General features: G+C 51.3%; 1 protein-coding gene across 29 annotated transcripts in view; it reads left to right on the top strand.

Moving 5' to 3' along the window:
* The first annotated feature begins 6,522 nt into the window (after positions 1 to 6,522).
* The window catches only part of DYSF (dysferlin), a 222,709-nt gene continuing 203,243 nt past the window's right edge, over positions 6,523 to 25,988 (top strand). For 11 of the 29 annotated variants that reach the window (XM_060168903.1, XM_060168896.1, XM_060168900.1 and 8 more), the window contains exon 1: positions 18,458 to 18,539. Coding sequence is in view for 17 of the 29 variants with exons in the window: in XM_060168915.1 (XP_060024898.1) it covers positions 18,449 to 18,539 (91 nt within the window). In the remaining 12 variants the exon portion in view is untranslated. Of the gene's footprint in view, positions 7,150 to 18,337; positions 18,540 to 25,988 lie in introns of those variants that run through there. The other 18 variants (XM_060168915.1, XM_060168917.1, XM_060168911.1 and 15 more) reach the window with 6 other exon arrangements.

The following is a 25,988-nucleotide window of genomic DNA, read 5'->3' as shown; positions in this document are numbered from 1 at the left end:
TGTGTGTGTGTGTGTGTGTGTGTGTGTGTGTGTTTCTCTCATCCTCTCTAGAGACTCCTCATCCTTTGGAATTGATGTGAAAGGAGGACCGTGCTTACAGACTGACCTGCTCCCATTAGTCCCAAGGGCATGCTCCCTGCACTTCAGCAGATGGGCTGCTCCCACCCCCTGCTCAGGATGGGGCTTTCAGGGGGCATTTCAGACCACAGGAGCTCCACCCCTCCATTCTGAACACACTCCTTTTCCGTATACCAGCCATGCCTGAATGGATAAAAATAGTCTCTATTTATTGGGTGTTTACTAAGTGTTTATCATGGTAGATTCTCAGGAAGGTCCCTTTCATGGAAAATTGAAACCTTCTGACATTACCATAAGTTTTTCTCCTCAGCGTAAGCAGATGAGATGACCAGAGCGTGAACAGGATCTGTGGCTCTTAGCAAGCGTGGAGGAGATCTGTGTGGCTGAGAAGGTGGAAGTCATGCGGTGTTTACAGATTCTCTCTTCTGTTAAAATCTGTTACTGCTTTTCTTCTTTCTTTCTGTTTTCTATTGGAAAATGGTATCAAACTTGTCGCTTGGTGTCTCAATGAGGCTGGAGAGCTGACTCTCCTTTTCTACCCTGAAACAACAAGCAGTAAAAGTGGTCTGAACACCAGCTCTTTTCAATAATGGTCTGGCTGCCGTTGTCAGAGGTTTGGTGCATTAGTTTCCTATGGCTGCTCTAACCAATTGTTACAGTTGTGGTGGTTAAAACAACAAAATGTATTCTTTCACAGTTGTGGAGGCCGGAAGTCCAAGCTCAAGGTGTCAGCAGGGCCATGCTCCTTCCGGAGGCTTTGGGGGAAAATCTGTTCTTATCTCTTGTAGCTTCTGGTGACTGCCTGGCATTCCTTGACTTGTGGCCCCATCACTCCAATCTCTGCCTCCATCTTCACATCACCTTCTCTGTGTGCACCTGCCCTTCTCCTGCTGCCTCTTTCTTATAAGGATACACGTGATTGCATTTAGGGCCCACTGGGATAATCCAGGATAAACTCCCCCTCTCAAGATCCTTAACTTGGGCTTCCCTGGTGGCGCAGTGGTTTAGAGTCCGCCTGCCGATGCAGGGGACATGGGTTCGTGCCCCGGTCCGGGAAGATCCCACATGCCGCGGAGAGGCTGGGCCCATGAACCATGGCCGCTGAGCCTGCACGTCCGGAGCCTGTGCTCCGCAATGGGAGAGGCCACAACAGTGAGATGCCCGCGTACCACAAAAAAAAAAAAAAGATCCTTAACTTAATCACATGTTTTGCCATGTAAAGTAATATTCACAGGTCCTGGAGATTAGGAAATGAATATATCTCTGTGGAGGCACTTTTCTGACTTGGCTGTGGAAAGTAGGCACCCTCTGTTGTTAGCCCCCAAAGATCAAGCAAGGCGAGGCCACCCCTTGGCCCCGGACAATCCAATCAATTGATGAATCTCACCTTCAGCAGAGGGCAGGAACAGAGTGGACATCTCTGCATTTGATAGGAAAAAATAAATAAATAAAATATTTTGAGCAGCCTCTGTATCCTGATATGTTGTAATTGCTTAACGTGCTGTGATAAAAAAAAAAAAAAATCCCTATCCAGGCCAGAAAAGGGAGGCACCCTTGATTTTGGAAAACCTTAAAATAGTGTTTTACGTTACATACATTTTATTCTCATTTTATCCTCACTGCAAACTGTGATTGTATTCATCTTACAGATGAGGAAACTAAGGCTCATAGATAATAACTCTGTCAATAGTCATATGGTAACTGGGAGCTAACACTCTTACCATCCCCACTTTCTGTTCCCGGTACACCTGACCCACTGGCTTCCTCTGCCCAGAACACAGAGCATGTGGTCCCAGAAGACCTGAGCTCATAGAAGCAAAAATAGGTTGACCTTGAAGATTCAAATAAGTTTTCCTTAAATTGCCTAAGCTGGGAAGGGTTCTACTTATTTACTTTCTTTCCCAGGGGAGAAACCAAACTGTACCATCTTATGGAAAACCCAAACGAACTTTTTGGCCAACCCAATACAAGAAGATGTATAAATTCTGCATGTCAGCCAGGCTATCTATGGAGTAGAATTCATCTTTAGAGACTTCCTGAGCTGAAGCTGACTGACTGCCTATTTAGTACCTTCAGCTAGAGATCCTGACTTTGACATGGTTATGGTCTATGAGGGTCATCATGTATCATTGTTCAGGGCACTACCTGTGCAACTGTACATGGCAGCCCAGTTGGTTATTCTCTCATCCCAAATAAGGGATGGACACCAGCCCACAAATATCCCCCTGACAACAACACACACCCGTAGACCTTACTTTACCCTCTGAGGACTTTTTCCCGGTTACATCAAAGCTCTAAGTACTGTTAAGACTCCGTGCTTCCACTGCAGGAGGGCATGGGTTGAATCCCTGGTCAGGGAACTAAGATCCCACATGCCACCCCGTATGGCCAAAAAAAAAAAAAAAAAAAGCTCCTAAGTCCTCACATTCTCCACTCCTCCACTTCTTTGCTTCTTTCCTGGTCTGATTCCAACCATGGTTCCAAAGCAGAGAGGATAGGCAGAAACATGAGACACTAGTGGTGCTTAATATACCTTGAAAGTCATAGCCAAGGATCTTTTATAGCAAGAAACAGAATTATGCTTCAGGGACTTCCCTTGTGGCACAGTGGGTAGGAGTCCTCCTGCAAACACGGGGGACATGGGTTCGATCACTGGTCCAGGACAATCCCACATGCCGTGGAGCACACATGCCCGTGCGCCACAACTACTGAGCCTGCGCTCTGGAGCCCGCGAGCCACAACTACTGAGCCCACGTGCCTAGAGCCCGTGCTCCGCAACAAGAGAAGCCACTGTAATGAGAAGCCTGTGCACCACAATGAAGAGTAGCCCCCGCTCGCCACAACTAGAGAAAGCTGGCGTGCAGCAACGAAGAACCAACACAGCCAAAAATAAATAAAAATTAAATCTTAAAAAAAGAAAAAAAAAAGAATTATGCTTCAAATTACCCTAATCAAGATGTGGAGGGATTCATTATAAAGACACTAGGTACAGTTGGATTCTTGGCTACTAGCAATAGCAACCAAACCTGGGCATCCAAATCAAGAGAGTTACAGGGGAGCTTTGGGGGCTCACAAAATGGAGGGAAGTTGGCAGTCTTGGCTTGGGAAAGAAATAGAACTCAGGGCAGCAGGAGTCATGGCTGTGATCCTTCGTCCTACAGCAGGCTGGTCATTTGCTGTCACTGCAGCTTCCATGTCTGACTTCCCGAAGCTCCTAAGGACTTACTTCCAGTCCTGGGAGAGAGTGTCCATCTGGCTGAGCCTGGGCCACACTGCACAGTGACGGGGAGCGAGAGGCCCTGGCTCTGAAGTTTCTAGAGAGGAAGGCACTTCTGCTCCCTGGGAACACTTACGAGGAGTGGTGAGAGGGTGTTTTAGGAAGGAGAGGTTGAAAGCTGGGAGCCAGAAACGACGAATATTCACCTCCAAGGCCATCTCAGAATTCATGGGCAGAAAGACTCATGAGGGATGGGATCCAGAAACAACTAGAAGGGTCTCCTTCTCTCTGTTCCCTCCCCCCTCCCCCATCATCTCTTTTCCTCTGACTGCAGAACTTTCTCCACTTCTCCCTGCATGGAGCTCTTTCTGAGGCTCTGTTATTCATCTGAGCTCCAGCCACACACAGAAGCTAGCATCTCAGTTCCAGTTCCAAATTCTTGGGAAAGATCATCGAATTGCTTAAGCTTGAATCTGGTGTCTTTCCCTGTCTCCAGGGGGTTAGTCTCAGAGAACATGGTTCTTTTAAATAGAGAAGACACCCCAAACGTGTTCTATATATTGAGGAATAAAGTTGGGGGCATTCCCACTAGGGGTTCATATCTGTACAGATGTGGCTATGCATAAAAAGTTTGAAGAGGACTTGCCGCATGAATAAACAGTGTAGAGAAGTTGCAAAGGGGATGTTTAACCTATAAAGAAAACTGATTCTTGTCAAATCACTTGAGTCACATTGTATTTGCAAGCAGCTAAGTGTTTCTTGGATCCAATTTTAGCTCTGCCTTACAACAGGTTCATGTTACTTTATGCATTTGAATAGAGCCAAACTGTACTTCTTTAAAAATAGAACATAATTTGGACTTTCCCTAGATCAACAGGGCCTCTTGCCCTTCTTCTCAATGAAGTCAAGTTTTACTCCCTATTTGGTACCCTTCTCTAAAACTGGAATCTGGTAAACTCCTGCCACATACGAGGCACCCTATAAACGTTGGTTGAATGAATGAATGAATGAATGAATCAGCCAATGACTCCATCCAAAGGTTATTTCTCCAGCAACACATAAAGGCCAAGTTTAGCAGCAAGAAGCTTGATCTACTCCACCTGCTTACAGAACATCCCTCCCAGTTCCTCCCAGCTTTCCTTCATTCCATCTCCACTTTCATCACCTTGGGCCAAGTCACCACCATGTCTCACTTTGACCCTCTGCTATAGCTTCTAACTGGCCTCTTCACCTCCGCTCTGGCCCCTTGCACCCCATTCCCCCCAAAGCAGCCAGAGATGCTGAAAAGTAAACCAGATCCTGTCATCCCTCTGGACCTGGCGGGCCCTAGGCAGCTTCCCACAGGCCCTGTGTGGTTCTCTTCAGCCTCGTCTCCTCCAACACTCCCTCCCCCTAATCTGCACTCCAGTCAGGATGTTCTTTCTTCCTGGACTCTTCCCAGGACCGTGACCCAGAGCATTTCCTTCCTTCTCTTGAGAAGCCTCTTGTCCTCTGCCCCAACCTCAGTCTTGCCCAGTAAACTCCTAACTGGCCTTCAGATCTCATCTCAAATTACCTCTCACTGTCCGGGGATGAGATGAGGGCTCCCTACTATCTGCTCTCACACACCACCATTTTCTATCCTTTATTGTACTTATTGTAACGGTGTAAGATTAGCTTGATTACTCGATAAGCGTCAGTTTCCCCCACTGAAGTGGAAACTCTGTGAGGTCAAGGACTATATTAATTTTCTCAGGCTGCCGTAACAAAATACCACAAACTGGGTGATTTAAACGACAGAAATTGGTTTTCTCACAGTTCTGGAGGCTAGAAGTCCAAGGTCAACCTGTCAGTCAGCGGGTCTTGTTTCTGTTGAGACCTCTCTCCTGGGCTTGCAGACGGCCCCCTCCTTGTGGTGTCCTTGCATGGTCTTTCCTCCATGTGCATGCTTCCCCGGTGTCTCTTCATGTATCCAAATTTCCTCTTCTTACAAGAACCTGTCAGGTTGTGTTAGATTAGAGCCTACTCTGACAGTCTCATTTTAACTTAATGACCTTCTTAACTGGGGTTAGTGCTTCAATGTACAGATTTTGGGAGAACACAATTCAGCCCATAACAGGGACCATGTCACTTATGTTCACCGTTGTGTCCCTGTCACGCAGGACAGTGCTTGGCATGTTGTAGGGCTCCATACATACCTGTTAAATGAATGATTAAATTTAAGCCCCCTCATTTTACTTTTCCCCCAACCACGTATGGTGCTAGAGGCAAAGAAGAGGCACAGATTGCAGCCGGAGAACTATAAGTGACCACAGTGTCTGCTATTCTGATCTTAAAATCACAGACCTTTGGGGGAGTGTTGCTACCTCCTGGTACCTTCATATAAGGCAAAGCGAGCCCCCTGTCAGCAGCTGACCCTTCCTGCGCTGGGAGTGTGTGCTACCCCCATGGGCTGCTGGGGGAGAAGTTTTGCTGACAGCTGACAAGTTTTGCTGACAGCACACCCACACCCATCCAAGTGGCCCACTTTAGAAGGTGAGTCACCCATCTGCTGGGAGTGGGTCCACACAGCTCCCGGAAAGCAGTTTAGCAACAGGTACTAGGGCCTAAAAAAAAGGCATGTCCTGTGCCCTTATAATTCCAAAGCTAGGAATCCCATCTGAGGAACAAGCAGAGGGGGGCTCAAGATGGGTTTATATCCCAGTTTTTATATAAAAAACGATTTCTCACTACTCTGATGATAAGAAACTGGGAAGAGCCTAAATGTGCAGCAGTGGGAGAAAGCTTTGAGAATTTAAGACATTCATATGATAGAAAATTAGGTAGCTGTTGAAAAAAATTGTTTATAAAGAATTTTTAATGATGCAAGAAAACGGTACATGAAAAAGCAGGACACGGAACTGCACAGACACTCTGATCTCAGGTGTACAATAAAGACTAATTTACGTGCATATATGCATGCAATTCACAGGAAAAAATCTGGGCTGGTAAATAAACAAATGTTAATACTGTATTTTTCAGACTCAGTGATTTCTTTCTTTTATGATTTTGTGTTAAAAGTGGCATGTGTTGTTTTTATAACCAGAGAAGAGCGGTACAAAGTTTTTAAGGCAGCCGGCGCTGCCCGTCAATGAAATTCCTCAGCTCTGGTCTTCTCTCGCGAAAGCGCCGGCCCCGCGCCTGCTCCCCAGCGCGTCCCCGGGGCGGTCCGGCCGGCTGGCTCCGAGGGGGAGTGCTGGAATCCCTGCGGCGGGAGGAGGCGACGGGCTCGGCGTTGCGCACACTGCCGGAGGTGGAAGGTCAGGGGAGGGACAAAGCCCTTCTCCCGTGCAGGAGCGAGATGTGAACTGCGCTGGGCGCCCGGACCCCTGGTCCAGCCCTCAGCCCTCGCGGCCGCCGCCCAGTCCGCTGTTCCACCGCCAGGTGCAAAATGCCGTGTCATTGGGAGAGTCTGCGGCCGGAGCATTGAATTACAGCTTAGCCGAGCCCGGGTAGGGCGGCGGGGGTGGAAGGTGAGCAGAAGCCCCTGTTCTCCTCGGAGCACCCGCTGACAAGCGGGCTGAGCGCAGCCGGGGCGCGGACCGAGTGGAGCCCACTGAAGCAGCCCGGGACTGGCCTGTTCCTCTTTAAGAGCCGCTGCTCTGAGCCGGGAGCCAGTGATCCAAGCCGTTCTCCCTCCGCCAGCTCTCTCCAGTGAGGGAACCCACGAGCTGCGCCTCGACCGTCCCCGACCTTCCCCAGCCCTCTCCGCGCCCTGGGCGCACTGGGCCCTGACTCCCCGCCAGTCATGCTGAGGGTCTTCATCCTCTACGCCGAGAACGTCCACACCCCGGACTCCGACATCAGCGATGCCTACTGCTCTGCGGTGTTTGCAGGTAGGAGGGGCCCGCGATCCCTCTCGGGAGGGGAGGATGGGGTCGGAGAGGAGACGCCGCGGCTCTCCATCCCGGAGAGCACTGGGACGTGAGAGGCCAGACTCCTCGCCCAGACCAGATTGACTTTGAGTGTTGCAAAAACACACACCCTCGGAGAGAGGCGACTCAGAGGGAAATTGTGGCAAGAGGGAGAGGTGGCTGAGCGGCCTGGAAGCTGAGCCCGGGTTGGGGCTAAGAGGGGCCTGGAAGACGGGGTCAGCATCTTTCCTCGCACTCTCAGGATCTCTTAAAAGAGGCCTTTCCAGGTTGTGTGCCGCAAAGCGTTTTACTGCAGGGCTCCCCGCCTCTCCCCGGAAGACTGGTGCCTGGACTATTTGTAATCCAGCTCTTCCCGCCCCCCACCCCCCACCCCCTCCCCGCGCCCCGGCCCGGGCCTGGCGGCTCTCCTCGGCCTTCGCTCTCTATTACAGGCTGGGCCGGCAGGCAGGCGGCCACTGGGGGCAGAGGCATCGCCCATCGGTCCAGGGATCCTACCCTTGCTTTGGGCACAGGATGCGGGAAATTTAGCATGTTGGGGGTGGTAGCTCCATCATCAGATTGAGGCTACCTTGAGCAGGGGAGCCTGCTCCCCTCTCAGATTGAGACCTCCCACAGGAAGGTCTTTTCATGGTGATGAACGGCCTACTCCAGGAGGTGACGGCAGGGCCCTGTCTGCTTCTCTGCGACGCCCCTCTGGGTGGAGCCAGAGCTGGGGTCTACACAGCTGGGTCTGTGGGTTTGGAGCCATACTGAGGGAGAAGGACCAGAGGGCAGGAGTGTGGGAGTCCAGCTCCCCACCCACCCTGTGGGTTCACTCTCAGCCTCTGTTAGTTACCTGTCATTCCCTTTCTACCCCGGAGATCTGGCTACATCCCAGGCCTCTGGCAATCATAGCATCGGCTGGTCCCTGGCCATCCAGCAGACATTCCCTTTCAGTTTCACAAGCTCCTGGATCTGCCTGTTCCCAGACGCCCCTATGCCCATGTGTTCCCGGACACATGCACACCTGAAGTGCATGTGACACCTGCAAGTTCCAAGGAGTAGAAACTCACAGAACGCAGGCATGTGTCCATAGCAATGTGCACACACACACACACACACACACACACACACACACACACACATTCCTGGGTGTGAGATTTTGGGTTTCTCGAGGAGGAGTCGCTGAATGGGCCCTTGGCCTGGAAAGCAGTGTGCCCCAAAGGGGGTAGAAGGAGTGGGAGGTGACACTCCAGCTGTGCTCTTTTCCTAATGCGTTGCTTTGACCTGTTCTGACCAGTTTCCCACAGTTGCCTTCAGAAATGAGCTTTATCAAGGTGTTTCCAGGAGGAGAACGAGGGCACCAATCGGGGGCCTCCACGCTTCCTCTGAAACCTTGGCTCTGGGCAGGCCAGGCCAGTGGTTCATCTGCATGGCCCGGACTAGCAGCCTGGCTGAGGGCCCTGGGCTGAGAGCTGCAGACCTCCAGGGAGCACCATTCACTCTGTAAATAGCCCCCTGGCTGAGGGGAGGAAGGACACATTGCTGCCAGAGGGAAAACAGGCACCCTGTGCTTTAAGCAGCCACTCCCGCCCCAGCACCCCTCGCCTGGCACAGGGCCCCCTGAGGGCTGAGCACCCTCTGGAGCTGTCCAGTGCACAGATGAAATGCAAGAAAGGTCACCTTGGAGCCCCTGCCTCTGTTCTCAGGGGTCTTGTCTCCTCTGGCGTCCACTCAGCCTGAACCAGACTTTCCCCCACCTTCTCTGACCACACCCCCAGCTCCCAACACCTCCCTGCAGGACAACACACTTGACTCAGCCTTCATGGCGCCCCTACCCAGACCAAGCTCAGAACTCTAGTAAGAGAAAGGAAAGAATGAATAATGAATAATGAAAGGGGAAGCACTTTCTCACCCCAGAAGTGCTTTACCTAGAGGAAATCCTATTGGTGTGGCTCCTCTCCTGTCGTCATGGAGCAATTGCCCCATCCTGCATCCTCGCCCTGACTGAGCCCTTCCCCCCATTTGTCTGTCTGCTGTCAGCCTGCAGTCCTCCCCTTTGCCTGCAGCCTGGCTCCTCTGGGTGGGCTCCCCCTTCCCTGGCGATGAACGAGGTACACTGTGCTGACTGGGAGGGTCCCCAGCCTTCACAGGGGGCCTTCTGGATCCCCCCCACTCCCAGCCATCACAGTCACTGCCAAGCAGTCATGGGGAGCGCAGGCCTCCCTCCCCCACCCTTGGCCACAGTCCACCTCCTGAGTGTTGGCCAAGCTCTTCACTCATGTCCAAATTTGGCCTCCCTGCGACATTCGGGCCTGCTCACCCTCCTTATCCCGACCAGGGCCAGGTTGGTGAGTGATTATGCAGAAGGCTCTGTGTCAGGGACACACTCCTCAGAGCAGAACACCCTTCTGGGAAGGCTTCCCGCACCAGCTGGCCTGGACCTGGCTTTCTCAGACCTTCTGGTTTTAGGGCCCATAGACCTCCTCCTTTGGTTACCTATTTGTAATATGTCATAATTTCACAGGTGCCTCCGTGCACGCATAAATTCATTTCCTGCTCATGGTAGCTTTGTAAGGCCAGTGGGCAGGGGTATCATCCCCTTTTATAGATGAGCAGATAGGCCCAGAGAAGGGCAGAGGCCTGACCAAGGTCACACAGTGGCCAAAGCGCCCCTCCCACCCCCATCATCATGCCCTCTGTTGTTCTCAGCGTCCATGCTCATGAATAAGAAAGTGCTTTGGGAAGCATACCATGCACTGCCCACACATGAGGCACCCTGGGCCTGGGCCAGAACAGGGGAGGGCTGTGTGTGGGGTACCCAGCATGGGCTGAGTCAGAGTCGGGGGCAGTGCAAGGCTGCAGGGAGGGCAGTGTATGACGCATGACCCAGAGATGCAGGATTCCAATTTTGAAAAGTGTATTCATCACAAGCAGAGAGAATGGTCATTCATTAAGCACAATGTACCATTTTCAGATGCCGTTTCTTCAAAACCCCACAACGGTCCTGTGAGATATATTTAACTGATACTGTGCTTACTAGGTGTAAGTGCTGTTCTAAATGGAGCTCACTTACTATGAGTTCTATCGTGTTCGAGTTGTAATTTGTGCCAGGCCCTTATATGTAGACGCTTCATCCTCCTAGCAACCATATATGGTAGCAACCATTATCACCCCCGTTCTACACCAGAAAGAGGTTCAGTCCTACACTAGTAATTAGTGGAATCAGGATTCAGGCCCACACACTCTGGCTCCAGAACCCGTCTTTAACTGCTCTACCATTTCCCTCTGGTCTTAGCTCTGATTTATAAGAGACAAGCAGTAAAAGGTGGAGGGGCAGGACCCAGGTCTGGCTCACACCCCAGAGACCAGTCTCCGTCTGCACGTGGCCCCCTCACACCCTGCCTTATCTCACACATTGTCCCTGCTGCCACCCACTCTCGTTCGTCCTCAGGCCCTGACATCCCCACTCGCATTCTCTGGTCTGGAGGATGCTTTCTTATCTCAGAGGGGTCTCTGCCCCTCTGCATCACCCTCTCTGCATCTCATAGGACCAGTCACCAGTTGGCCCAGGATGCTCCCTCTGGGCAGTACTCTTGTGCTAGGCCATCTCAAGGCCTCTGTTAGGCCTGTGATGGCTGTTCAGGGACTGATAAGCTAAGGCTAGGGGCATGCATCATGTAGCACTGAGGTGGGCAGCCTGCAGTGGGTGTGGCAGGCACTTGGGGGCCTCTGGAAAAGGGGCACTGTAAGCATAGGCCCCAAGCTTAGCCAATCCAGTGGGGTGGAGGGGCTCAGGGGTGCAGATAGCTGGCAGCCTTGGTCACATTCCAGTGGGATGAGAGCATGGAACAAGAATGAAAGGACGGTAGCTGAGAGTGTTGGCTGTGGACCCAGACTGCCTGGGACCTTGGATTTGGAATCCCAGCACTGTCATTTTCCAGCTGTGTGTCTTTGGACAAGTTACTTAACCTCTCTGTGTCTCAGTTTCCTCATCTATAAAGTGTTGATAATAATAGTACCTGCTTTGGAGGGATGATTCTGAAGAGTTTATGTGTTAATCCACATAATACACTTTGAATAGTGCCTGGCACTTAAATACATATTAACTATTTTACTATTATTATATATGTTTATATATATATTTATTATAATTATTATTATGGTTAACATGTATTGTACATGTACTAAGAAATCACTGCACACATCCAGAAAGCCTTTCACTATCTTTTTTCCCGGTCCGGCCTATCACCAGCTCTGTTGGTTCATCTACTGTCCTACCAGACGGGGCACAATGTGCTGAAGAGTGAGTGGCCATCCCCTCGGCCCCAAGGGACCCTGGTCCTGTCTCCTCTGGCTGCTCCCCCCGCACGCCCCGGAGCAGTCGCTTCTGAGGCCAAGACATATGTCCACTTGCCTGCCGGCTGGCTGTGACCCTCACCATTGGGCTAGATCTTTCTTGGAAAAGTGACTCCCTGAGCCCACAAACCTTCTCAGTCCCTCTCCCCAGGCCAAAATCTGTTTCTTTCTTTTCTTTTTTTTTTTTTTACATCTTTATTGGAGTATAATTGCTTTACAGTGGTGTGTTAGTTTCTGCTTTATAACAAAGTGAATCAGTTATACATATACATATGTTCCCATATCTCTTCCCTCTTGCGTCTCCCTCCCTCCCACCCTCCCTAGCCCACCCCTATTTCTTTCTTTACTTCCTGCATGCTGGTCTCTTTCCAGATTGGTTCATTAGGCTGAAATGTTAGCAAGAAGAGCACTAACATCTGTTGTGCACCTACTGTGCGCCAGGTAGGCACTGGCCTGGAAACTTTAGTGTTTGCTGTAATCCTCCTAACAGCTCTGTGAAGTAGCATTCTCTCGATTTCACAGAAGTGGAAACAGACTCTGAAAGGTCATATCTCACGTCTTGGGACACATGGCTAGAAAAGGGTGCACTGGGATGGACGCAGGGCCATCTGATTGTTCCTGCTATGGGAGAGTTCTTCCCAGGCAGTCGGTCACATGACCATGGCCATAACCAGAATCACTGCTGTATGTGCAGTCTACACCCCGACACCCCTGGTAGACACGTGACTGCCTCTCTAATCCCAGCTGGTCGGATTGGGATATCCTTGGGACACAAATTCTTCAATGAATGTGAGCGGAGAGGGCAGGAGGAGGCATTGGACCATCCTTACTCCTGTAAGTTTTTGGACTTTGGCAGATGTGCCCTGAGGAATCCTGTAAGCTCACATGCAGAGCGTTCGTCTCCAGGTTGGTGTTATTGGAAGCAGAGGGCAAGGTTTATTTGCTTCCTGGATACCCCATGTCAGGCCTTGGGAAAAAACAAGCCCCCAGACATTAGGAGAACTGAGCCAGAGGAGGCCAACTCCAAAAGCAAGAAGGGGCTCTCCTTGAAGTATCTCCTCCTTGACTGGCAGGGAGGAAGGACCCCATCTAGGTGACAGAAGAGGGTCACAAACCCACATGCCCATGGGAGCATGGCAGGTGGTGTAACTAAGGCCAGAGGGAGAAGCGCATGCATGTTGGGTGAGTGGTAGCGAGTAGGGCGAGGCGAGATGCATGCTCCCGGCTGCAGGTGCCAGAGAGTCAGCGTTAGGCAGAAAATTAGGGATCGTGTACCAGCTCCTCTGATTTTTCAAGGGATGCTATAAATCCAGATCTCCTTATGGTTAAAGTACAATTTTGTTATACAACATTGTGTTGATCAAAGACAGCAGGTCTATGTGCTGGATGTGTCCCAGGGGACACCAGTGGCAGCATCTGATGGTGTTTTGTTTAATCTGGGAGACCTTGGTTCTTGGACTCTCCAGGGAACAGGCAGCCAGTCTCCTCTCACTTGAGATTATCAGTCAGCACCTATCCATGACTACACCGATGGGGTAACAGGGGAGAGCCTTAGTCCCCTCCCCACCTTACCTCTTTTAGCTCTGAAATGTCTGTTGCGCTTAACATGAAATTGTAAGTAAAAACTGGCCTTGCTATGCAAATTCAGCTTCAAAGCAGGTCCCCTTGAGGCAGGAGATAGATGATGCCCAGGCTAAACGGCTGGAGTTTGTCCCCTGTGGACAGATACTCCAAACAGCAGGAGGGAGGAGAAGCTAAGCCCTGCCCAGATAAGGGATAGAAGACCACAGATTCCTCATTCTCAGAAGTCAAGGAGACCTTCCCAACTACACATACACAGAAAAGCTCCTTGGAGGTCAAAAAGGGAGGGGGCGCCACCCCATAGTAAGTGATGTCAACCTACCCATAGGCCTATTCTCTAGAATCCATCTTGGCTAAGAGATGCGCACACACACAGAGGAGGACGCTGAGATATACCAAATATGGACTCAGAACCAGCAAAGCAAGATGACTGGCCAAAGGAAACCCAGAAGAAATGCCCCATAAAGGTCATTCAAACTACCACAACGGCGCGACTCTCTCTCTGAGCCCGCCCGTGTGTCTACCCACACGTACTCTTTTTCCTCCTAATAAACACTTTACTTGTTTCACTACTCTCCGTTTCTTTGTGGAAATTCATTTTCTTGTCACTGGCCACCGGTCTAGTGGCTAGGATTCAGTGCTCTCACTGCCGTGGCCTGACTTCGATCTCTGGCCGGGAGCTGAAATCCTGCTTCAAGCTGCTGCAGGCCGAGGACACCCGAGACCACCCTTACCCACTTGCTACCCAACAGTGGCTCCTAAGCTGGCCTTGTCACCTGTGCAGTGGGGCTGGAGTTTTCCGGGATGCCGAGGAGCCGCCCTTACCTGGGGCCTTAGGTAGGATGCAGACCTGGCTGTTGGTTAGCGAGCCCTAACTGATGGTGGGGGGCACGATGGTCTCTCTCACTCACATAATGGTTGATGTGTAGGCAGCCCAGGCTGGTAAAGTTCTGACCCGCAGGGCTGTCCAGGCCCCCGGATCCCTTCTGTCTTGTTTCTCTGCTATCCCCCGTGGTCCCTTTGACAACATGGTTGGTGTGGTGGATACTGTACTTGGCTCTCCAGTGTCCCTTCCACACCATGATAAGCCAGTGGTTCTCAAAGAGGATAGTACTGTCCCCTTGGGGGAATTTGGGATATGATGATTTGGGATATGTTTTCACTGCAGCCTGGGCAGGACACACATAGCCCTCCTGCTCATATCGCATCGGTCATCACCTGGTTTCCTGGCCACATCTAGCTCTGAGGGAGTTCTGGGAAATGTAGTCTATTTATGTGGGTGACCATGCTTCCAGGTCAATCGCCTTGGAACATTTCTATGGCAGGAGGGGAGAACATCTTTTTTTTTTTTTTTTTTGCAGTACATGGGCCTCTCACTGTTGTGGCCTCTCCCGTTGCGGAGCACAGGCTATGGACGCGCAGGCTCAGCGGCCATGGCTCACGGGCCCAGCCACTCCGCGGCATGTGGGATCTTCCCGGACCGGGGCACAAAATCCGTGTCCCCTGCATCGGCAGGCGGACTCTCAACCACTGCGCCACCAGGGAAGCCCCGGGAGAACATCTTTGAGGGGGACAAGTTGAGGTCTCAGCACACTGTCCGCAAGAGCTGCATTCCTGTTGCAAGTCCCCTTGGGAGGAAGCCCCCTTGAGCACCAGGCCCCGGGATGACATCTCCAAGGGAAGAGCCAGCCATCCTATCAGGGAGAAGTGAAGGGCAGCCAGGCTGGGAAGTTGGAAGTTGGGATGGGAAAAGAGGCCTCAGGAAGTGTCCAGGGCTCAGGCCACCAGCCGCTGCTTTTCTGGTGTACTGACTGAGCAGGAGTGTGGAGACCCTGTTCCTCGGACATAAGCCAAGTGTTTGCAAAGGTCCCTTGGAATATTCCTCTGGAAATATTAGATATGCCCCTACAGATTTCCTGTGCCCCCTCTGACCGATTAGAGCAGGGCTAGGGGGCAGGGTGTGGTGTGCTGGGGAAGGCAGCAAAGTCAGGAATTATTGTGATGGTAAAAACTATCCTCGAGGGCTTCCCTGGTGGCGCAGTGGTTGAGAGTCCGCCTGCCGATGCAGGGGACACGGGTTCGTGCCCCGGTCCGGGAAGATCCCACATGCCGTGGAGCGGCTGGGCCCGTGAGTCATGGCCGCTGAGCCTGCGCGTCCGGAGCCTGTGCTCCGCAACGGGAGAGGCCGCAGCAGTGAGAGGCCCGCGTACCACCAAAAAAAAAAAAAAAAAAAAAAAAAAACTATCCTCGATCATCAGATCCAAAATTCCCCCTAGGGGGCAGTACTACCCTCTTTGAGAACAGCACACTTCACATCACAGGGTGGAAGGGACACTGGGGAGCCAAGTACAATGTCCATCACACCAACCCCAGGCCAGCCCTTCCTATCCACCGGGAACACCTGGCTGCCTGAGACAGACTGGGGCTCTCCCCTCATCAACCGACTCCACCATCTAGCTAGACACCAAACCAGCACTTAAACAAATAGTTACTGCTTCCAGTTGGGACAAGCGCTAAGAAGGAAAAGCGCTGCTGTGCAGTTGTTTGCCAGAGGACCCAGCCTAGACCAGGAGGTCAGAGGCTTCCCACGGAAGTGATGAAGCCTGAAGAGTGAGTGGGGGTGGCCCTTTAAGAGAGGGGGGAAGGCAGGTGCAGGTGGAGGTGACAGCAGAGCTTGGTGGGAGTTTGGAGGGAGCTCAGCATGTTCCAGAAACTGAGAAGTGAGGGGCTGAGGGGTCTTACCTTGTATGCAGAGGAAAGGGAGCCGGGCTTTATTCCAAGAGCATGGCAGGCCTTGGAGGGATTTTACGAGGGGAAAGACATGATTATATTTAAGATCACTTGGCTCCTGTGTGGATAATGGACCAGAGGTGACCAGCTAAGAGGCAGCCCAGGCAGGAGAGGGTGGTGGTGGAAACGCCTTGGTGGAGGTACTTGGATGCCGTGGGCACATAGATGGTACCAAAGTCAGTAAGGATGACTTAGGCTGCAAGTAAGTGAAATCCTACCTCAAAAAGACTTTAATAATAAACAGTCTTAAAGTGATATATATATTTTTTGAGGTATGCGGGCCTCTCACTGTTGTGGCCTCTCCCGTTGCAGAGCACAGGCTCCAGATGCGCAGGCTCAGTGGCCATGGCTCACGGGCCCAGCCGCTCCACGGCATGTGGGATCTTCCTGGACCGGGGCACAAACCCGTGTACCCCTGCATCGGCAGGTGGACTCTCAACCACTGTGCCACCAGGGAAGCCCTTAAAGTGGTTTTTATTCCCGATACAAGTCCTTTTGGGAGGAAGCCCTGTTAGTACCACGCCACAGTATGATCCAGAGACCTGGTGGACTCTGGGCATATACAGTGGACAGCTCCACAGTCACCCTGGACCCAGGCTGACTCCATTTTTCTCTCTGGTCTGCCGTCCTTGGTGTCTGCTACATCTTAGAGCTGGCCGGCAATTTGATCTACATGCTTCCTTATTCTCACGAAGCAGGAGAGGAAGTTGGGCTTGTCCATTCACGGAGGATAAGTTATCCCTCCAGGAGAACAACTCGGGACATATGCCATTGCTGGACCAATAGCTATTGCCAGGAGATGGTCTCAGATAGGTCAGGATCTGGAGCTAGGGCTGGGGGTAGTACCCGAATAGTCGGGTTCTGCTGAGAGAGAGGAAGTTTGGATGTTGGAGAGGAAGTAAATGTCCAGCTCATCATAAGGGTTAGTGAGGTCACCCAGGGAGAGTAGTAGAGTCAGGAGGAAGAGGGCGCAAGCCAGCTAGAGAAGGTGCAGCCTTTAAGGTTGGGGAGAGGACAGCCTCAGACTTGTCATCGAGTGGGTGAGGGGGTAGGATCTAGTGCCCAAGTGCCCAGCGGTGCTTAGGAGTACAAATGATTCGTTTATAACAGCAGGAGAAAGAGCAAAAGATTTGGGTGCAGAAGCTGACGGGAGTTAGGAGGCGGGGAGCCTGAGGAAGTTCTCTACTTTGCATATAAAAAGCAAACTGAGAGCGAGGATGGTGATGGGGTGTTGTAGGTTCGGGGAGAGAAAAGTATGAAATAGTTGTCTAGGAGAGAGGGAGATTGAAGAGGCTGTGGAGATGTAGTAGTTCCCTATCAGCACTCAGGATCCACCAGAGTCAGGGGTGGGAAATAACAGGTGAGACCAGCAGGCTAGCTGTGTTATTCTCCAACACCTTTAGTGCTTAGCGGGCTGGGGTGGAGTAGGCAGGACTGGATTTCACCACGTTGCTGTTTAGCCACCTGAAAATGCTGGATCTTCAAAACAAGTGAAGAGAAAGAGAGCTGTGATCTTGTGCAGCAGACTGACGATAACTAGTCATTGAATTGAGGCTGAGTGAGGAAGCTAGTGAGGACCTGGGAGGTGGGAGGAGGGACAGTGCCTGTCGGGTGCTCGGTGCTGCAATGTAGGGGTATGGAGGTGAGAAGCCACCTGTGGCCAAGAAGTTCATCAGCTGGAAAGGAACCAGACGTAACACAGGAACGCACGCTAAAGGCTGTCACCACTCGAGGCTCACGCTCTAGGCAATTCCCCTCATGGTGAGGGCGAGGGGACCTAGAGATTGCTGTTGGGGATGTGGCAGGGTACCGAGTGGGCAGGATGCAGACCTCCGCCTCCGGAGGCGGGTGACCCCAGACTGCTCTGGAGAAGGCTCAGAGGCCCTTCGCGAGAGTTCGAGCGTCGGAGTCTCTCGGACCTCCGGGGCACCGAGGGCGGTCGAGGGGGAAGGTGGGCCGAGGCGAGCGGCGTGGGCGCCAGGGGCTCAGGGCGCAGCGCGCGTTTGGCCGCTCGGCCCTCTCCTCCTCTAGCTTTCGCAGCGCTTGCAGTTTCCCGCGGACACACTCTGGTCTCTGAAGCCGGGTTTCCCCCACCTCCCGCCTTCGCACCCAGTTGCCCCTGGGCGCTTCGGGCAGGAGAGCAGTGGAAACAAGTCGGCCTTGGTGCGCTCGGGGCCCGGGCGCGCTGGCCGGGCGGGTAACCGGGACGGTGCGGGCTCCCGCTAGCAGGCGGGCGGGCGACGCTTCCCAGCTGCGTAGCCGAGCCGTGCGCCCCGCGTCAGCTGCGCTTCCATTCCTGGCGAGGGCGGGGACCCGCGGAGGGGACCAGCGCCCCCGCCGGCGCCAGGCTGACCCCTGGCCCGCCCCGCCCTCCGCGGGCAGGGCGGATATGGACCCGGGCCGGAGGGGAGGGTCCACCCAGTGGGTGTCCGGTGTCCTCGCCGCGGCCTCTCCCAGGCGCCGGGACTTCTCCCGCGGAGGCGACAGCTCGCTCCCCTCTGGTGCGGCTGCCTCGGAGCCGAGCGCTTGCTCGGTGGGGGCCGGCCGAACCATGCTGAGCTGCCAGCTGGTGAGGGCCAGCAACCTCCCCAGTGTGAAGAAGGACCGGCGCAGCGACCCGGTCGCCAGCCTGACTTTCCGAGGTGAGAGCCCCGTGGCCGTGGCGCCCGTGCGCCCGCGCCACCGACTCTGCGCGCGCACCGCCGGGTCTGCCGCCCCGGCTCCGGCGCTAACTGTAGCCCAAGCCATAGTTTCCTCCCCGTCAGCAAGGACAGAAATCTCAGAGAAATTTCGGTCCTATCTTCTGCCGAGGGGACGAGGAGGATGCAGCCGAGCACGATAGATGCCACAGTGTTCAGAAATTTTGGAAAACCGGAAGTGCCATAACAGGTCGACAGTTAACACTTTTCTAAGACCGAAGCCCAGAGGGAATAACGTGCGAGCCCTTAGCGGGCAGTGATGAGGGCGGGGTTGGAGGATGGGTGCGGAAGAGAGAGGAATAGGATCGCTTAAAAACTGGGTGTGGAGACCGTGAAAGTTGTGTCTTGATTTCATTCATTCATTCGTCCATCTTTCTTCAGCACTGGCCATATTGAATCGGCCGTGTCTCAGTTGGGAGGAAAAGGGATAGAACAGAGCGGATGTAGCCTTGATACAAAAAATTTTGAGAGTTCAAGGAAGTTTTTTAAATGCAAAGAGCCTAAACACCTGCCTGTGGTACTTAGACCAGAGAGGGTCTCTCTGTTTGGGGCAAACACCCCAAAGGACTCAAACCCCGCCCCCTTCTCACCAGGCACCCTTAACTCCCGCCTCAAGGCAGACATTCCCACGGGAGGAGGTATCTCAGGAGGGGAAAGGGAAGAGGAAGGATCTGTCAAAATTAAGAGAAGGAACAATGGCAGTGAGTCAGGACCCCGGTTCTGCAAAGAAAGATAATTAAGGAAAGGGAGAGGGTTTTCCTCTTACCACGAGGTGTATCCTGTGGTTTTGTGGAATTAAAAAACGTGTGCGGCGCAAAAGGTGGTCAAACGGAGAGGGACAAGTGGCTGGTGTTTTCAGGAGGTTAGAAAAAGGTGGGAACACCAAGGGGGCTCTTTAGCTCTGACCCACGATCGCCATCTTCTCCCCAAGCACCCCCAAATGATGATAACCGTAGATGAAAGACACAGTTTGGCAAAGTGAGAACTAACTGTAGCTTTTATTCTTTGATGTGTGACCATTTACATTTTATTCCTCTTTTGAAAAGTGTGAGTCGAAACAGTTTAGATAACTCTTCTGTTTTCATTAATTGGTGATATTCCTGGGTGCCTACTATGAAATGCAGCATCCAGACAAGGTCCCTAGTTCTCCCTTAGGTTCAGATTCTGCTTAAGCCATTCTTGTGTGGAAATGATGGGGCCAACACTGGCTGGGAAAGAAGCTCCCCAAGGACCCTGAGCCCAGGGCCCTTCATCAGCCTAGGTCTCTTAGATGCTTTGGACTTCTTTTGCATCTGTTCACCACTCTCTTTCCCTGGTTCTCTAACGGTTTTGTGGTAGCTACTAATCTCCCCATTCTGCAGACAAGGAAATGGAAACCTGGAGAAGTGTCCTGGTCATGGCAGGGAGTGCTTGGAGTGGGCAGCGCCCTTGAGTCCAAATCAATTGAGGTCCCTCTTGGCTGTTGCCCCAGCCCAGGTACCCCAAGCACATGCACCTGCTGTCCTCTCCCCATCTCTGTATTCCCCTCCCTTTATAATGCCTTACTATTTATTTGCACTGACAAGCTCCTAGCAAAACTGAAATATAATGGAATGTACCATCTCCAGCTGTTCAAAGTCTATTTATCTTTCAAAGCCCAGCTACAATGCCACCTTCTCCAGGAAGGCACCCAGGATTCCCCTGGCTATCATTAGTCTCTCCTCTCTTAATGCACAGCACCTTGTTAGGTCTGCTAGTGCACCTGCCCCAGCTGGGCTGTGCTCAGTACTTTGCTCCATAATTAGGATCGCAGGACTCCTTGAGGGCAGCATCTTGTCCTATTCATCAGGATGCCTGGGGCTGAGAGCAAACAGGTGGTACTCTCGAGTGTGTCTCCTTTGTGGCCCAGTTACTCACCGTCTTCCAGATGTGCCTGGGAGTCTCAACAGTCTGAGGCAATGGTTTTCATGTTTTACTGTGCCTGAGAATCTTCTGGCGATTGTGCTTGAAAGACAGATTCCTGGGTCCTAGCCATAGAGGTTCTGATGCAGCAGGTTTAAGTGACCTAAGAATTAGCATTTCCATACCTGACGCAGGCCATTTTGGAACTCACATCTTGAGAGAAATTGATGTGAGATGTGGTGAAAGGTGAAATTAATGTGACCTCCCCCACCTGACAGGGGTATTCATGCTGGACTTTGGGGCTGAGTTGATGCTTAGGGAAAGGGGCTGTTAGAATCAGACCCAGAATTTACAGATCATCTAGCTTGAGGTACTCAACTCCGGTTGCACATCAGAATTGCGTGGAGAGCTTTCAGAAAAAACACTGCCAAACTCCCTGTCCCTCCTCTCTTGAAGCAAAACTTCTGGGGTGAGGGGCCCAGATATAGGTGTTTCCAAAAAATCTCCAAATGTACAGAAAGCGCAATCAGGGGTGAGAAGCCTTGTCGGAACACATCATGGCACAGAGGGGACTGGACTGCTTGCAGAGAAGTCTCCGCACTGTGCTCTGGGCTCCCACTCGGAGCGGAGCCCGAGGAGCATGGGCCTAGCCAGGCCCACTTGTCTCACAGTTGTTCCGGGCATTCCAGGCTCAGATGTAATTTCAGGACCTGCCTCCCAAAATAGACTATGAGCTCTGGGAGGCTGGACTCTGAGGGCCCTTTTATGTGTTCCCTCTCTCAGGTCTTTAGGATAGAGGTTTTTAATGAATACTTATCATCCCTTTGTTCTTGTATTAATTATTTAGTTAGCGTGACTAACTACCATGAGTACCTGGGCCATGGTGGAGATTTTTGACTGACCATCTGCGTGAATGGTGAATGGACAGCTTCATTTCCTATAGCATGTAATGAGCTGGACTTCTCTTCTGCCCTGCCCACTTCCCACCCTCTAATGTCATGATTTACATCCCTTCATTCATGCATTTAGTTCATTGAACAAATATTTATTGAGCACCTACTACATGCTGGGTGCTGTTCGAGGGGCTGGGGATGCATCCAAGAACAAAACCAGATCCCTGTTCCCTTGGAGCTCAAACATCTTATTTCCTTGAAGTTTGGGTCTCCTGTGCCCCCACTTAGTGAATTTCTACCCTGCTTCCTCCAGGCTCACCAGCCAGAACCCGAGTCATTACTGCCCCTTCCCTTTCCCTCCTCCCATCAGTCCTCTCTTCCTCCCCGTGTCTCTCCAGTCGCTCTCTCTCCCTTCCCCCCTCCCCGCTCATCTATCTCCTGGGGAATCTTATAGAACCATCTGTAGGTGGGCCCACGTGACTTACCTGTATAGGGAAGGTGAGCTGCAAGGACACCGGACTCTCTGAATCTAGCTTTTTGAATATTAAAAGTTACTTTAGGGCTTCCCTGGTGGCGCAGTGGTTGAGAGTCCGCCTGCCGATGCAACCTCGGTCCGAGAGGATCCCACGTGCCGCGGCGGAGCGGCTGGGCCCGTGAGCCATGGCCACTGAGCCTGCGTGTCCGGAGCCTGTGCTCGGCAACGGGAGAGGCCGGCCCGCGAACCGCAAAAAAAAAAAAAAAAAAAAATTACTTTAAAGCATGGAAAATAGCCTGTTTTCTTTAGGTGAACATAACATGTACTCAATGTAAAAAAGGATGAGACAAAAGTAAAAAGTAGCCCCCAGCCTTATACTTCCAATTAACTTGTCAACAATTTGACGTATTTCCTCCAAGAGTCTTTTTTCTTTTTTTTTTTAAAGCAATTTTAGTGTGAAATTTAACACCTAAGTAAGTACATAATGTATAAATGTACGCTTTAATGCAGTTGTTCTCAGTTGGCGATTTTGTTCCTCAGGACATTTGGCAATGTCTGGAGACCTTTTGGGTTGTCACCACTGGGTGGGAGGATGAGGTACTATTGGCATCTACTGTGGGTAGAGGCCAGGAATGCTGCTAAACGTCCTACAGTGCACAAGACAGCTCCATGACACCCGCAACAATGACTTATCCATCCCCAGAAGCTAACACGGCCAAGGTTGAGGAACCCTGCTTTAATGGATAAATTATGAAGGGAACACCCATGTCTGTCACTCAGGTCAAGGAATTGAACCTTACCGGTCCTACCCCTCCACCAGAAGTCCCTAGACCCCTTGCCTTCCTCCCTAGAGATAATCCCATCCAGATATCTTTTTTCCAGATGTTTGCATATTTACATTTTCACTCAGTAAGAAGCCAGGGGCATTTTTGCATCAGTAAATATTCTCTGCACACCTTCTAAGTTTTATTTTATTACGTGGATGTACCATAATTCAGTTAATCAACCCCCTATTAAGTAATATTTAGGTTGTATCAATTTTTTAATATTTATATCCAAAGCTTAAATTATACCGTCACTATGAGAAATCTTTGCCCACTTATTTAACCATTTCCTTTTGGTAAATACTGGAAGTGGCGTTGCTGTGTCAGAGGTTATAGACATATTTAAGGCTTTGCCACATTTCCCAAATTGCTATCCTGACAGTCTGTACCAACTTTATCTTCCCATTAGCTGAGTTTGAGGGCTTATTTTCTTATAATTCTGCTAACACAAAGCATTATCATGCAAATTTTTAACAATTTCTTAGGTTCAAATAGTATTTGTGACCTTTCGATGTTATTGCCTATTTACATTTATTTCTTACTGAATTGCTTTTTAATTTGCCCAGTTTGGGAGGGAAGAGATGTTTGTCTTTTTCTTCATTAGTTGTGAGTCCTCTTTACATATTAAGGACATTAAGATGTTGTCATAGATGTTTAAAATATCTTCCCCAGTTCTAATTGGCCTTTTGAGTTTAAAGCCTACCCCTCCTAGAGAGCATTCCATCACAGCCAGTATATCCACCTGCCACCACCCCTTCCTGACTACTCATTTTCTGGAAAGTATGCTTTCAGTTAAGATTTAGAAAATTGAGATCGAGGTGGGAGTTCTTGAGGTGAGAAGAGTAGGGCTCTGCTAGGGAAGCAGGGAGTGACTGCTGCCCAGTCTTGGGGTGTGCAGGCTTAAGTCAGGGCACAGATGGTGGGGCAAGTATCAGAGTTATCAGAGTCTGCCTACCCTTTTTGTTAGGGGGTATCTGTGCCAAGAAGTAAAGCAGGCCTTCCCTCAGCAGAAGCCAGGGCTACCTTTTCTCCGTTTACCACCATTTCTCTTGTCCACCAGTTTTTGGTTTTCTGCTGGTAACTTTGAATTTCTATCGCTTTGTTTATCTGATGGGTATTCTTTTTTTTAAAATTAATTAATTTATTTATTCTTGGCTGCATTGGGTCTTTGTTGCTGCGTGTGGGCTTTCTCTAGTTGCGGTGAGCGGGCTTCTCATTGCTGTGGTTTCTCTTGTTGCAGAGCACGGGCTCTAGGCGCACGGGCTTCTGCAGTTATGGCACGCAGGCTCAGTAGTTGTGGGTCTCGGGCTCTAGAGCGCGGGCTCAGTGGCTGTGGCGCATGGACTTAGTTGCTCTGCTGCATGTGGGATCTTCCTGGATCAGGGCTTGAACCTGTGTCCCTTGCACTGGCAGGCAGATTCTTAACTGCTGCACCACCAGGGAAGTCCCTCTGATGGGTATTCTAATGAGCTGTCAAGAGAGTGCCCAGCCCAGAGCAAGTCCTCTATAAATATTTGTGGACTAAATGAGAGACTGCATTGAGATTGCCTGCACGATCTGAAGGTGCCCTGCCTCTTTGACAGTGGGTCCTGTTACCTGACTGGTGGGCAGAAACAACCCATCTCTCTCTCTTTGGGAGTCCCAGATGCCCCATCTCCTCTTCTCTCTGCTCCCTCTCTAGGTGAACAGCCCCACCAGCACTCATGCATCCCTGTCAGAATCTGAGATGTGCTCTGCTCCCACCACCACTTCTGCCTTCCCCACCCAGATGCCTGTCAGTAGACCCCAGGCCTGCTACCTGTGTCCTCACTATCTTCCATCTGGACTTAAAAAAAAATTGTGTTAAAATACACATAATATAGGGCTTCCCTGGTGGCGCAGTTGTTGAGAGTCCGCCTGCCGATGCAGGGGACACGGGTTTGTGCCCCGGTCCGGGATGATCCCACATGCCGCGGAGCAGCTGGGCCCGTGAGCCGTGACCGCTGAGCCTGCGTGTCCGGAGCCTGTGCTCTGCAACGGGAGAGGCCACAACAGTGAGAGGCCCGCGTACCGCAAAAAAAAAAAAAAAAAAAAGACATATTGGTCAACTCACTCAATTGATGTCATGGCCTGCTAATGGGTCCCAATTTGCAGTTTGAAAAACACCACCCTAGGGACTTTCCTGACAGTCCAGTTGTTAGGACTCTGTGCTTCCACTGCAGGGGGCACGGGTTCGATCCCTGGTCAGGGAACTAAGATCCTGCATGCTGTGCAGTGTGGTCAAAAAACAAAAAAGAGAAAGAAAAAGAAAAACACTACCCTACAGCCATGGGTGACTGTGGTCTCGGAGTGTGGGTTGAGTTGGGGTGGGTAGGCTGGGGAAACAAGTGAAGAGTTTGCATGGGGCCCAGAAGAGCCCTCCCATGGCGGGTTCACTCCCCTTCACTAAGTCATTCAGCCTGGAGGCACACCCTAGGGCTCCAGCATGATTCTCACGGATGCCTGCTGGCCCCCAGTTCTGCAGAGTAATCTGGGGAGAGGATGTAATCCCCTCCCCCAACCCCAGCACGAGCTGTGAGCTCTCCTGTATCTTTAAGTATTGAGTCTGTTTATTTACAGACATAACGCCACATCTCTCAAGGCCAGAATTGATGATCAAGGACAGGACAGGTCTAAATCCATGATGAGGAAGGAACTGTTTCCTAATTAGCAGCCTGACGTCCTCTTCCTTGGCGTCTGTAAGTCATGTGATCGTGCCGGGTTAACGTTTCATTTCTTTCTGGCTCTTCTTTGGGGCTGTAGAGCCTATCAGCGACCACTCGCTTCATGTCATCCAGAGGGTCCCAGAGTTGGCCCTTCTAACCGGGACTTAGTGAAATCCCTTAGAGGGTGTTTGTTCTCCTCATCTTCAGGGAAGGCGGGAAGTAGAAAATGTTTAAAAGACACAGGGCTTGGCACACAGACACTGCTTAGTTGCTGCTAGCCAGGAGCACCTGGATATGTTTCCAAGTGGACAATTCAAGAGAGGCTGCAGATGGAATTTTCCATGTTACTCCTGTAGGTCATGGAAAGTTGATAGGGGAGGGGAAGAGAACACTTAGATAGCATCTCATATCCCCTCAAAACTGATACAGCAGACACTTTATTATTGTCATTTTACTGCCAAGGGAGATAAGGCCTTAGAGCGGTGACAAGTTCAGTTAGTAGCGCCTGCTGTTTGAATGACTCCAAAGCCATGTGTTTAACCTCTGCTGGAACCATACCAACATGGGCCCCAAGGGGATTCAGAATGATTCAGCCAGGGCAGGCCTGGGCAACCTTTAAGAAGATAACTGGGCCC

The sequence above is a fragment of the Lagenorhynchus albirostris genome, chromosome 13 (assembly GCF_949774975.1).
Source record: "Lagenorhynchus albirostris chromosome 13, mLagAlb1.1, whole genome shotgun sequence".
In the NCBI taxonomy this organism is placed as follows: domain Eukaryota; kingdom Metazoa; phylum Chordata; class Mammalia; order Artiodactyla; family Delphinidae; genus Lagenorhynchus; species Lagenorhynchus albirostris.
Note: the sequence above shows the minus strand (reverse complement) of the source record. Positions and strands in the feature narration are given on the sequence as shown.